The sequence below is a fragment of the Portunus trituberculatus genome, chromosome 8, assembly GCF_017591435.1.
Source record: "Portunus trituberculatus isolate SZX2019 chromosome 8, ASM1759143v1, whole genome shotgun sequence".
Taxonomy (NCBI): Eukaryota; Metazoa; Arthropoda; class Malacostraca; order Decapoda; family Portunidae; genus Portunus; species Portunus trituberculatus.
Window position 1 is genome coordinate 4850001 of NC_059262.1, and position 10557 is coordinate 4860557.

The following is a 10557-nucleotide window of genomic DNA, read 5'->3' on the forward strand; positions in this document are numbered from 1 at the left end:
AACAAAAACAACACCAACACCACCACCACCACCACCACCACCACCAAGAGAGTGAAGGCAGAAGGAGACCACAACTAAAACGGTCCCTCAAAACTTCCTTCACTAAAACTTCCTTGGCTGAGGGTTTGTGGCGAGTGAATACTTAATGTTTCTCTAAGGTTATGTTGCTAAATATCACAGGTAAACTTGGGCTAGAGAGGAGAGGGAGGAGAGGGTGGTCTAAAAGCAGCGATAGGGAGGCGTGGCGGAGAGGGAGAGAGGGAGAAGGGGGAGTGAAAAGGAGTGAAGGTTGGACAAGATCTTTCTGTCATATTGTCTCTAGTCGTTGTCTTTCTCGCACGTGTGGTGATCAAGGTAACTGCTTCTACTACTGTTACTGCTACTACTACTGCTACTACTACTACTACTACTACTACTACTTAACAAATACTTCCACTGAAACTAGAACTACTGTATTTCCAACTTGATAAGACTACCATTACTACAACAACAACAACAACAACAACAACAACAACAACCACTATTACAACCACCACATCAACACAACCTTCACCACCAACACACACACACACACACACACACACACCCAACAAAACAACACAACTAACCTCAAACAAAAAGAAAAACAAGAAAAACTAAGAAAACAACAATATAATATTCACCATTTATCTCCACCAGCTGAAGATGGGTGAAGGTGAGGCGGCGACGGTGGTGGTGGTGGTGGTGGTGAGAGTCCTGGTGCTGATGATGATGATGAGCCTGACAGGTAACGCAGTATCTCATTAACTTCGCAGGTGTCACGTTTCCCTATGCAGCGTCAGTGGTTCGTGTGTTCGTATATCCGTGTGTTCTGGTTTCTGGTCTCTGTGTTGTGTTTTTCAGAGGGCAAAGAAATTATTAGTTAGTTTTTTTTTTTTTTATTATTTTTCTCATTGTCGATGTTGATTCTTTGCTAAAACTGTTATTGGATTCATGAAAAGCAGCCTCGAATATTTTTACAGCTTTAATTACAGCGGTGAAATGTTTAGTCTCCTCAGCACCATGACACATTTCTATATTTACTCTGCTTACTATTTGGGGGGGTTGAAATAGTGAAGACTCCGGCCATTAATCTTCTGACTTCCATAGACTATTCGTAATGTCAACAAAATCGTCTAATTACATCTAAAACTCACGGTAAAAATGTGTCCCAGTACTGAAAGAGTTAAGACTATTTTTTTTTAATTTCCTGACTCTTGATGTAGATTATCCTCGTCAAACTATCACAAGAATCACAAAAATAATGACGAAGAAATGTTAAAAGTATACGTACAGAATTAAAGCTGGTGTATTTTTCTCATTAATCGTGTCAAATCCTTGTCAAACTATCACTAGAATCACAAAAATAATGACGAAGAAATGTTAAAAGTATACGTACAGAAATAAAGCTGGTGTATTTTTCTCATTAATCGTATCAAATCCTTGTCAAACTATCACTAGAATCACAAAAAAAAAAAAAATAATTCAACGCTCTCATAGCATTCATTAACTTCCTCAGTACTGGGACACATTTTTTACCATAAATTTTGGGTATGATTAGATGATTTTATTTGCGAGTTACATTAGGAAGGGTCTATGGAGGGCAGAAGATTAATGGCCACAGTCTTCACTATTTCAATCGCCCCCATAAGTTTCTGAAGGTGTATAAAATCACCAAATAGTCACCAGAATTAACCCCTTCAATATTGGGATACCTTTTTACCAAGAGATTAGATTACACCATTTTATTTACGTTACGAAGGGTCTATGGAGGTCAGAAGATTAATGGCCACAGTCTTCACTATTTGAATCCCCCACATGAGTTTCTGCAGCTGCATGAGTTTCTGCAGCTGTATAAAATCACCAAACAGTAAGCGGAAGGAATATGGAAACGCGTCATGGTACTGAAAGCGTTAATATGGAAACGCGTCAAGGTACTGAAGGGATTAAGGTTCTATTTCATTCAGTGTACTGTGACCACCGGAGCTTCACTAATTAAGCTAAAAAGAGAGAGAAATAAAGAAGACAGCAGGAAACACAGACACAAAGATGCAGACATAAAGGAATGTAGATGAGTGAGTGAAATGAGACAGGAGCAGCGCAGGACATCAAAGGACACCACCAACACATCCCAAGAACTAAAACTGACCAACTTTTTTTTGAGCTAAACTCTTGAAATTAAGTTTTGTTGAGCGGTATTGAGCGTGTTTGGCCACACCTGGCAGTTGTTGTGTCCCTGGTGGTCCTGCTTCACACAAGGAAATAAGAGCTGACTGAGGATTGAAGAACACAACAGAAAAAATGACTTAAGTGAGAATTAAACTTTATAATTCAATTTGGGATTTGCTTTGGGCTGTCTTCTTAAGGGACGGACGGACGGACACCTTTACACCGTCTTTTTTTTTCCTTTGGTTTAGTTGATCACAAACTTTCTTGTATAGGAAAGTCAATCAACACCAATACACTCCCTGCAACACACGCACCACGCACCGCAACACACCACGAATCCCTCACCTCGCACTTCATCCCGCAGGAGCGAAGCAGGTGGGCGTGGTGAGGTTCCAGACAGGCGACGTGGCCACCACAGAGTCCCTGCTGGACACTGGCATGGGCTTCCTTCCCACACTCAGGCAGGTGAGTCTGGCCATGCAGGGTAAGTCCTCCCATTCCCTCCTTGTCACATTCAAGTCCCCTTCAATCCCACGACATCCCAGTCGAAAACCTTCTCAAACTACGTGCCCTTAATTAACTCCTGGCCTGTCCCGACACCTTCACCTCTGTCAATACCGCCCCGGTGAGCCGCCCGCTTCTCTCCGCCAGGTGACGCTGGTGGTGCACCTGAGGCTGCGGCGTGTTACATCCCACATCCCGCTGCTCAATTACGCGGTGGAGGGAGCCAACGAGGAACTGTTCGTGGGTGAGTGTGTGTGAGTGAGCGTATGTGCGCGCACGTCTGTGTGTGTCGTATAGTACCCTTAGCCATTCCCCTTTCCCTCCAGAGCTGGTGCCGAAGAAGAAGGACATGCACGTGCAGTGCTGCGGCGGGCTGGTCTCTGAGGCCTTCAAGTTCAAGCTTCGCATGTTCCGCTGGCAGCACATCTGTGTGTCCATCAACCTGGACACCAGGATCATGCACGTCATCTACGACGACCTGGTCAGTTTTCACCTTGGTCGTTTGCTGGTCACCCAGCCAGCCTTCCCCATTACGGAGCGAGCTCGGAGCTCATAGACCGATCTTTGGGTAGGACTGAGACCACAACACACTCCACACACCGGGACAGCGAGGCCACAACCCCTCGAGTTACATCCCGTACCTATTTACTGCTAGGTGAACACATTAAGAGCCGCGCCCATTTGCCTCGCCGCTTCGCGGGACTCGAATCCAGACCCTCTCAGCTGTGACCCGAGAGTGTTAACCACTACACTACGTGGTGTGTGTGTGTGTGTGTGTGTGTGTGTGTGTGTGTGTGTGTGTGTGTGTGTGTGTGTGTGTTTCACTGTTTGATCTGCTGCAGTCTCTGATGAGACAGCCAGACGTTACCCTACGGAGCGAGCTCAGAGCTCATTATTTCCGATCTTCGGATAGGCCTGAGACCAGGCACACACCACACACCGGGACAACAAGGTCACAACTCCTCGATTTACATCCCGTACCTACTCACTGCTAGGTGAACAGCTACACGTCAAAGGAGACACACCCAAATATCTCCACCCGGCCGGGGAATCGAACCCCGGTCCTCTGGCTTGTGAAGACAGCGCTCTAACCACTGAGCTACCGGGCGTGTGTGTGTGTGTGTGTGTGTGTGTGTGTGTGTGTGTGTGTGTGTGTGTGTGTGTGTGTGTGTGTCACTATCCGTCAGTGAGTAGAAATGAGTCCGCCAAGGTGAAGTGGTGGAGTGGTTTGACCTGTGGTATTCCGGGATACACAATGACAGATTTGTCTGCCGCCAGAGCCATCCAGTGACAGCAGTGTGTTGCTGCCCACAGGAGTACCGGCGCCACCTGCACGTGCCGGGATCTGAGCTGGGTCCTGGGGAGAGGCTGGAGGTGCGAGGCGGTGGGCGTCTAGTGGTGGGACAGAAGCTCTACTCCATTGACGGGGACTTCATCGTGCTGGAGACCCTGGACGGCGAGGTGGGCGACTGGCGGCTGTACGACATGGCGCTGGAGAAGGACCAGATGCAGGGTCTCCTCCGCTGCCGAGAACTGAACGACCTGCGCTCTCCAATGATGGATCTTCATAGCGGCCACTTCGAGGTGCTGGGCCCCACCACCACACGCAACATCACCCTGGCAGAGATGTGCAGTGAACGTGTCACCGGATTCTATCTCTTCTTCCCTCAGAAGATGATCTTCAGTCACGCCTACACCTGGTGCCGCAAACTGAAGGGCAACCTCATCCTGCCGGAGGATGGTGCTACCAATGCCTACTTCTTTGACCGCTTCGTGGACTACAAGGACCAGTGTGACGACATCTGGACGCATCTGTTCTGGATTGGCTCTGGCGGCAACCTGACCACGCGTGTCTGGGAGCGTCTCACAGATGGCCAGCCCATCAAGTGGTTTCAGTTTCTGCGGGAGTACCGCACCGTCACGCCAGAGTTCCAATGCATCGCCGTGGTCACCCACGACCGCTACAAGTGGGCGGCATGTCCCTGCGACATTGAGACCTGTGTGCTGTGCAACTTCACTACACACCCAGAGATGCGCCTGCGCGGCCTCTGCAAGGACTCCGCTTTCGACAAACTTTTCTCTTTTCGAGACAACCAAGATTACAAGCTGATCTTTGACGGACTGGCCCACGTAGTGATGGAGGAAAAAAACAGGACATGGATTATGCGCAGCCGTCTGTACCTACCTGAAGGCAGAGATGATCTCCCAGTGGGTGGGACAGTACCCGGTGGGCGTGCACACATGGATCATTGAGGGAGACCGCTGCCGCCAGAAGGAGGTAGGTACTGTGTGTTGTGTGTGTGTGTGTGTGTGTGTGTGTGTGTGTGTGTGTGTGTGTGTGTGTGTAATTCACCACTGTCGTCTGCTGGTCACCCAGCGAACTCAGAGCTCATAGACCGATCTTCAGGCAGGACTGAGACCACAACACACTCCACACACCGGGAGAGCGAGGCCACAACCCCTCGAGTTACATCCCGTACCTATTTACTGCTAGGTGAACACACCCCACACATTAAGAGGCTTGCCCATTTGCCTCGCCGCTTCCCGGGTGTGCGTGTGTGTGTGTGTGTGTGTGTGTGTGTGTGTGTGTGTGTGTGTGTGTGTGTGTGTGTGTCTGTGGAGCCTGTGGAGAGTAGTTTTGGGCACACAGAGTAGTTTGGTGGCCGTGGCCATGCTGATGCGCCGCCACTTCAATGTTGGATTTTTACGGGAATTAGGATCTAAAGCTGGTATTTTGGGTAGAATACCTCCTGTCTGGAAGCCCATCCGTTAGGAAACCGTTAAGCCTTTTACACTCGGACCGTGGTCAGGATTTGAACCCGTGTACTTGGGGAACCCACAGCCCCAAAGCGCGCTTGGTTTCACTGTACCACTGTGCCACACTGACGGTACTCTTGTCTGTCACAATGTTTTACCATATTCCTCCTTCCCGTGACTGCCACCTCGCCGCCAGGTGGAGCTGCTGCTGACGTCTTGCCACGATGACGAGTACACCTGCAATGACGGCTCGTGCATCAAGAAGGACCGCCGCTGTGACCTGAGCGTGGACTGTGCCGACCAGAGCGACGAGATGGACTGCTCCGTGGTGATGGTGCCCCCCGGCTACTCCGCACAGCTGCCACCGCCCACCTACAAGGGCACCTCGCTGCCCATTTTCTTTGCCCTCAACATCACCTCAGTCCGGACATTTGATCTGGTCTCCTTCACCATCGGCATCGACGTGTACATCAAGATGCAGTGGAGAGACAGACGACTTAAGTACAACAACCTGCTGCCCAATATGCGCGCCAACAAGCTGAGGAGGTGGCGGGAGGTGAGTGTCCTGGTAGGCTGTAGGGCTGAAGGTAAGGCAGGGCACAGGGGGTTATAGCGGCGACGAGGGTCAGGGAGCGTGAGGCTGAAAATTAGAGGTGCCAACTACTAGACCGTAGCACTGACATAAATAACTTCCTTTTTTGACTTAGACATAATCTGTTCTGATATCACTCCAATGACCCCCTGCCATTCCTTCGCCCACAACCTCTGCTGCCCCTAGGTGTGGACGCCGGGCCTGGAAATAGAGGACGGAACGAAGAGCGCGGTGGAGATCAAGACACACTCGCAGTCGGCCTACGTGGTGCGGGCAGCGGGACCTCTGCCTGACGACGACACCACCATCAGAGAAGGTCCCTGTGTGTGTGTGTGTGTGTGTGTGTGTGTGTGTGTGTGTGTGTGTGTGTGTGTGTGTGTGTGTGTCCTTGTGAGCTGCTGTCTATCCACCAGTCTCTCTTAGTGCGAGTATGACAGGGATAGGGGCTGCCAATAACTCCCTCCTTATCTCCAGACGTGACTTACGGTGGCCTGGAAAACCCGCTGGTGTTCCTGGACGAGGCCACGCTCACGTTCAAGTGTCACTTTGAGCTGCAGATGTACCCGTTCGACCGCCAAAAGTGTTTCATCGTGTTCAAGATCAAGGACGTGACTGAGGAATTCGGAAAACTGATCAAGGCAAGTTTATAATGGCCATTTTGAAATTTGTCAAGAAGCGCTTGGGTGGTGATATGGGTCCCTAATATGGGTACCCACTATAAATAAATTTGCCTGTGCCGCTAATGGGAGGAAGTTACGATTAAAAGATTAAAGATAGTAACACATGCACTCTTCAAAGACACACTTGTATTTCAAAAGGGTTCAAGTTGCAGGGAATGCCTTTGGATGCCTTTTGGACTTTCTGGTATGATGATGAAGCATGAAAAAGTTCCATAAACGTTACTAATAACGATAGGAACATGCAAACAAAGAGAAACTGGAAATGTCCATCTGGAAAAAAACTGTAACTAGAAGGAAAGATTAGTGTGTCTGTGGAGAGATGAGACGAGATGAATGTGAGCCTTGGTGAATATGAGTCTGTGGGATTTTAGCAAGTGTGAGTGAAAATGAATATAGGTAGAAGTGAATTTGGACGAAAGTGAGTCTGAATGGAGGTGAATGTGAGTGAAAATGCAACATGGAAGTAAGAATAAATAAAAATGAGTTGAAACGAAAGTGAATAGAGAATAAACTTACATGAAAAATCCTGAGGTGTAGTCCCATCACAATCAAAGTGAACAAGGGCGAAAATGAGTCAAAATGATAACAAAAACCATAAACATTAACCATAAAAGTGAACACAAAAACAACGAACAAATAAACATACAAATAAAGGTCCTCTGTAACTTACCCACATTCTCACCATCATGTTCCCCTCCACCTCCACCCACCTTCACCCACTCCATCTCCTCCGTCCTTCCACCTCACTAGACCGTCCTCTCACCACCTGTCACCTGCGCCTCACCTGCCTCCTCAAGCGACACCACGTTATTACTCGCCTATTGATGTGTGTGTGTGTGTGTGTGTGTGTGTGTGTGTGTGTCTTAGCTGTTTCCTAATGCACTATGACGAATTAATCTTACTCCCTCGCCTCGTCTCCTCCTCCTCCTCCTCCTCCTGCTCCTACTACTACTACTCCCGCAGGATGGGCAAGGAGTGGTGTTCGTAGGATCCAGAAACCTACTGGAGTACACCCTCGTCTCAGAGTCCTTCACCAACTATTCCCTGCATGAGGTCAGCCAAATTAAGGTACGACACACCTGGACTGATAAGGTTGTTTTTTTTTTTTATACCATGTGGGATTTTCACGGGGATTTCTGGGCTAAAGGAGATACTTCTTTGGGTACCTCCTATCTCAAACCCCACCCGCTAGGAAACCGTTGCCCCGAGTGAGGAAGCCCAGCCTACACTCGGACCGTGGACAGGATTCAAACCCGTGCGCTTGGAGACCACTCGGACCCCAAAGCACGCATGGTTCCACTGTTCCACCACGGCCTTTCCTTCCCAGCACACACCTTTCCATCTTAAGTCATTTAAGAGGGAGGTTTTTAAGACATTCATCCCTACTTATAACTCTCTGACCTGTTCGGGAACTTGCATCTAAGTGGGTATTTTTGTTTAACCCCTTCGTTACCGAGAAACATTTATACCATGATTTTTGTGGTAAGATTAGACAGTTTTATTTGTATATTTGTATTATAAAGTGTCTATGGAGGTCAAAAGATTAATGGCCAGAACATAGCACAGTAGAAATCAAACTGCCTTGTATATAGAAATCTTCCTATGCCATTTCTTGCTTTGGGGGAAATGAATGAATAAAGTGAATAAGGGCGGAAATGAGTCAAAATGATAACAAAAACCATAGTGAACCCAAAACAAGAACAAAGGAACAAAAACATGAATAAAGGTCCTCTGTAACTTACCCACATCCTCACCATCATCTCTTGCTTCGGGGAAAATGGATGAATAAATATGAAACTAAGAAAAACAATGAATGGAGAAGTAAAATAAACTGAAGGAAACAAAGGTGGCAATAATTTTTTCCTCCTCAGATCCAGTTTGAGTTTCGCAACCAGTACGGCTACTACATTGGCAACACGTTCCTGCCCAGCCTCATCCAGGTCATCATCTCGCTGGTAACACTGCGCTTCGACCTCGCTGACTTCCAGGTGTGTGATGTTACCTGTGGAAGGATCTCACAACTCACTCATACACACCTGAAAACTCTCATCTCACCTATACAGTTCCTACGAAAGATTCTGCCAGTAACCCACATCCTTCCTCCATCCTGCAGGACTTCATCACTGTATCCTTCGACTAACCCCACATCCTTGTCATATCCTACAAGACTCTATCATTGTATATCCTTCGTGTTTCAGAGATGTTTGCAGTGTTTCAACCTCAGATAATCCTTAATCCATCCATCTCCCTATAAAAGATCCTACGAGTAACCCACATCCTTCTTCCATTCTACAGGACCCCATCATGGTATCCTACTTATCCTTCTTGTCTCAGTGGCGTTTGCAGTGTCTCAACCCAAAAAATCTTCACCTTTCTATCTTCCCATAAGAGATCCTACGAGTAACCCCACATCCTTCCATCCTACAGGACCGCATCATGGTATCCTTAACCTCCCTGCTGGTGCTGGCGACCTTCTTCACACAGACCAGCCAGAGCATCCCTAAAACATCCTACCTGAAGCTCATAGACGTGTGGTTTGTGGCTCTGATCTTTGAGGACTTCGCTATCATCCTTTCCCTGGTTTACGTGGAGACTCTGAGGATGAAGGAAGCGGCATCTGGCGGGAGGATGACGAAGGTGTCCCCGATCAGCACGGAGGAGAGGAAGAAGAGGTATATTACGTCTCTCTCCTCGCTCAATCTTCCGTTCCACCTCCTCCCCTCCGGCCCTGCACAGACCAACAGGTACCTCATTAACTACTTCTCCTCGTCTATCGTGATCATGCTCATGTGTTTTGTGCCCTTCTGTATCTATGGCATGTATGTGGAGTAGTGTGGTGGTGGTGGTGGTGGTGCTACTGCTACTACTACTTCTATTTCTACTACTTACGCTATTTCACCTATACTTTCAATGCTAACTACTACTACTACTACTACTACTACTACTACTATTAGTGCTATTACTGGAGATTGAAGTAAAGTTGATATTATGCACTCTTGTGTTTTCCTTTACCTTCACAAAGAGAATGCACGAAACTAAGAAAAAAATAGCAAAGAAAAGGAAAATAAAATAAAAAGAAAAATCCAGACATTGATTTAAAAGTTGTGTGTGTGTGTGTGTGTGTGTGTGATCATTCATAACAAAATAAGACAAGAGAAGCTAATCGTACACATTTCTTTAAGTTATCCATTAAAATATTTAGTTTTTTCTTATAAATCTTCTATGGGTGACTCAAATAAAATGTTCCCTTCTCAATAGTTACTTATTTGACTATGATTTGTGTGTGTGTGTGTGTCGCCCCGTGTGGGAGTTCCGTATTGAATTATTATTATTATTATTATTATTATTATTATTATTATTATTATTATTTTAATTGTTTTATTTATTTATTATTTATTTTATTTGCTTTAAAATATTTTCTCATATTCAATTTCTGTTGCATATTTATTTCAATTACGTATAAACCTACACTTATCTCTCTCTCTCTCTCTCTCTCTCTGTGTGTGTGTGTGTCCGCTTCCCTTCCTTCCTCTTCCTCCAGCTCTTCCCTTCCTTAGTCTTTCAAAACAAACATCCCTTCTCTCTCTCTCTCTCTCTCTCTCTCTCTCTCTCTCTCTCTCCTGCACACCACAACTTTTGGTGGAAGAAATCGGTGAGTTTCCGCTTCAAATCCTCTCAAAGTTTACCTGAGAATATGACTCTTTCTCAGGTGGTCCAGGAGGCACAAGGGAAGGCAAAGGATGTGCAAAGGAGAGAGAACATGAAGATAAAAACAACGTGCGTAAGGAACAAAAAGAGAACGTAGAAAGATAGAAAGAACGTGAAAAAGAGAGAACA

At 46.8% G+C, this 10557-nt stretch overlaps 1 protein-coding gene across 1 annotated transcript in view; it reads left to right on the top strand.

Annotated features, from left to right (window-relative positions):
* LOC123500014 overlaps window positions 1–9616 on the top strand; it is a 12349-nt gene extending 2733 nt beyond the window's left edge. Inside the window, 11 exon segments of the mRNA XM_045248614.1 lie at window positions 2460–2652; window positions 2839–2935; window positions 3018–3172; window positions 4006–4874; window positions 4876–4969; window positions 5645–6004; window positions 6227–6356; window positions 6515–6678; window positions 7684–7788; window positions 8592–8708; window positions 9148–9616. Of these exon segments, the coding sequence (XP_045104549.1) occupies window positions 2460–2652; window positions 2839–2935; window positions 3018–3172; window positions 4006–4874; window positions 4876–4969; window positions 5645–6004; window positions 6227–6356; window positions 6515–6678; window positions 7684–7788; window positions 8592–8708; window positions 9148–9552 (2689 nt within the window). The 3' untranslated portion in view covers window positions 9553–9616.
* The last annotated feature ends 941 nt before the right edge of the window (window positions 9617–10557 follow it).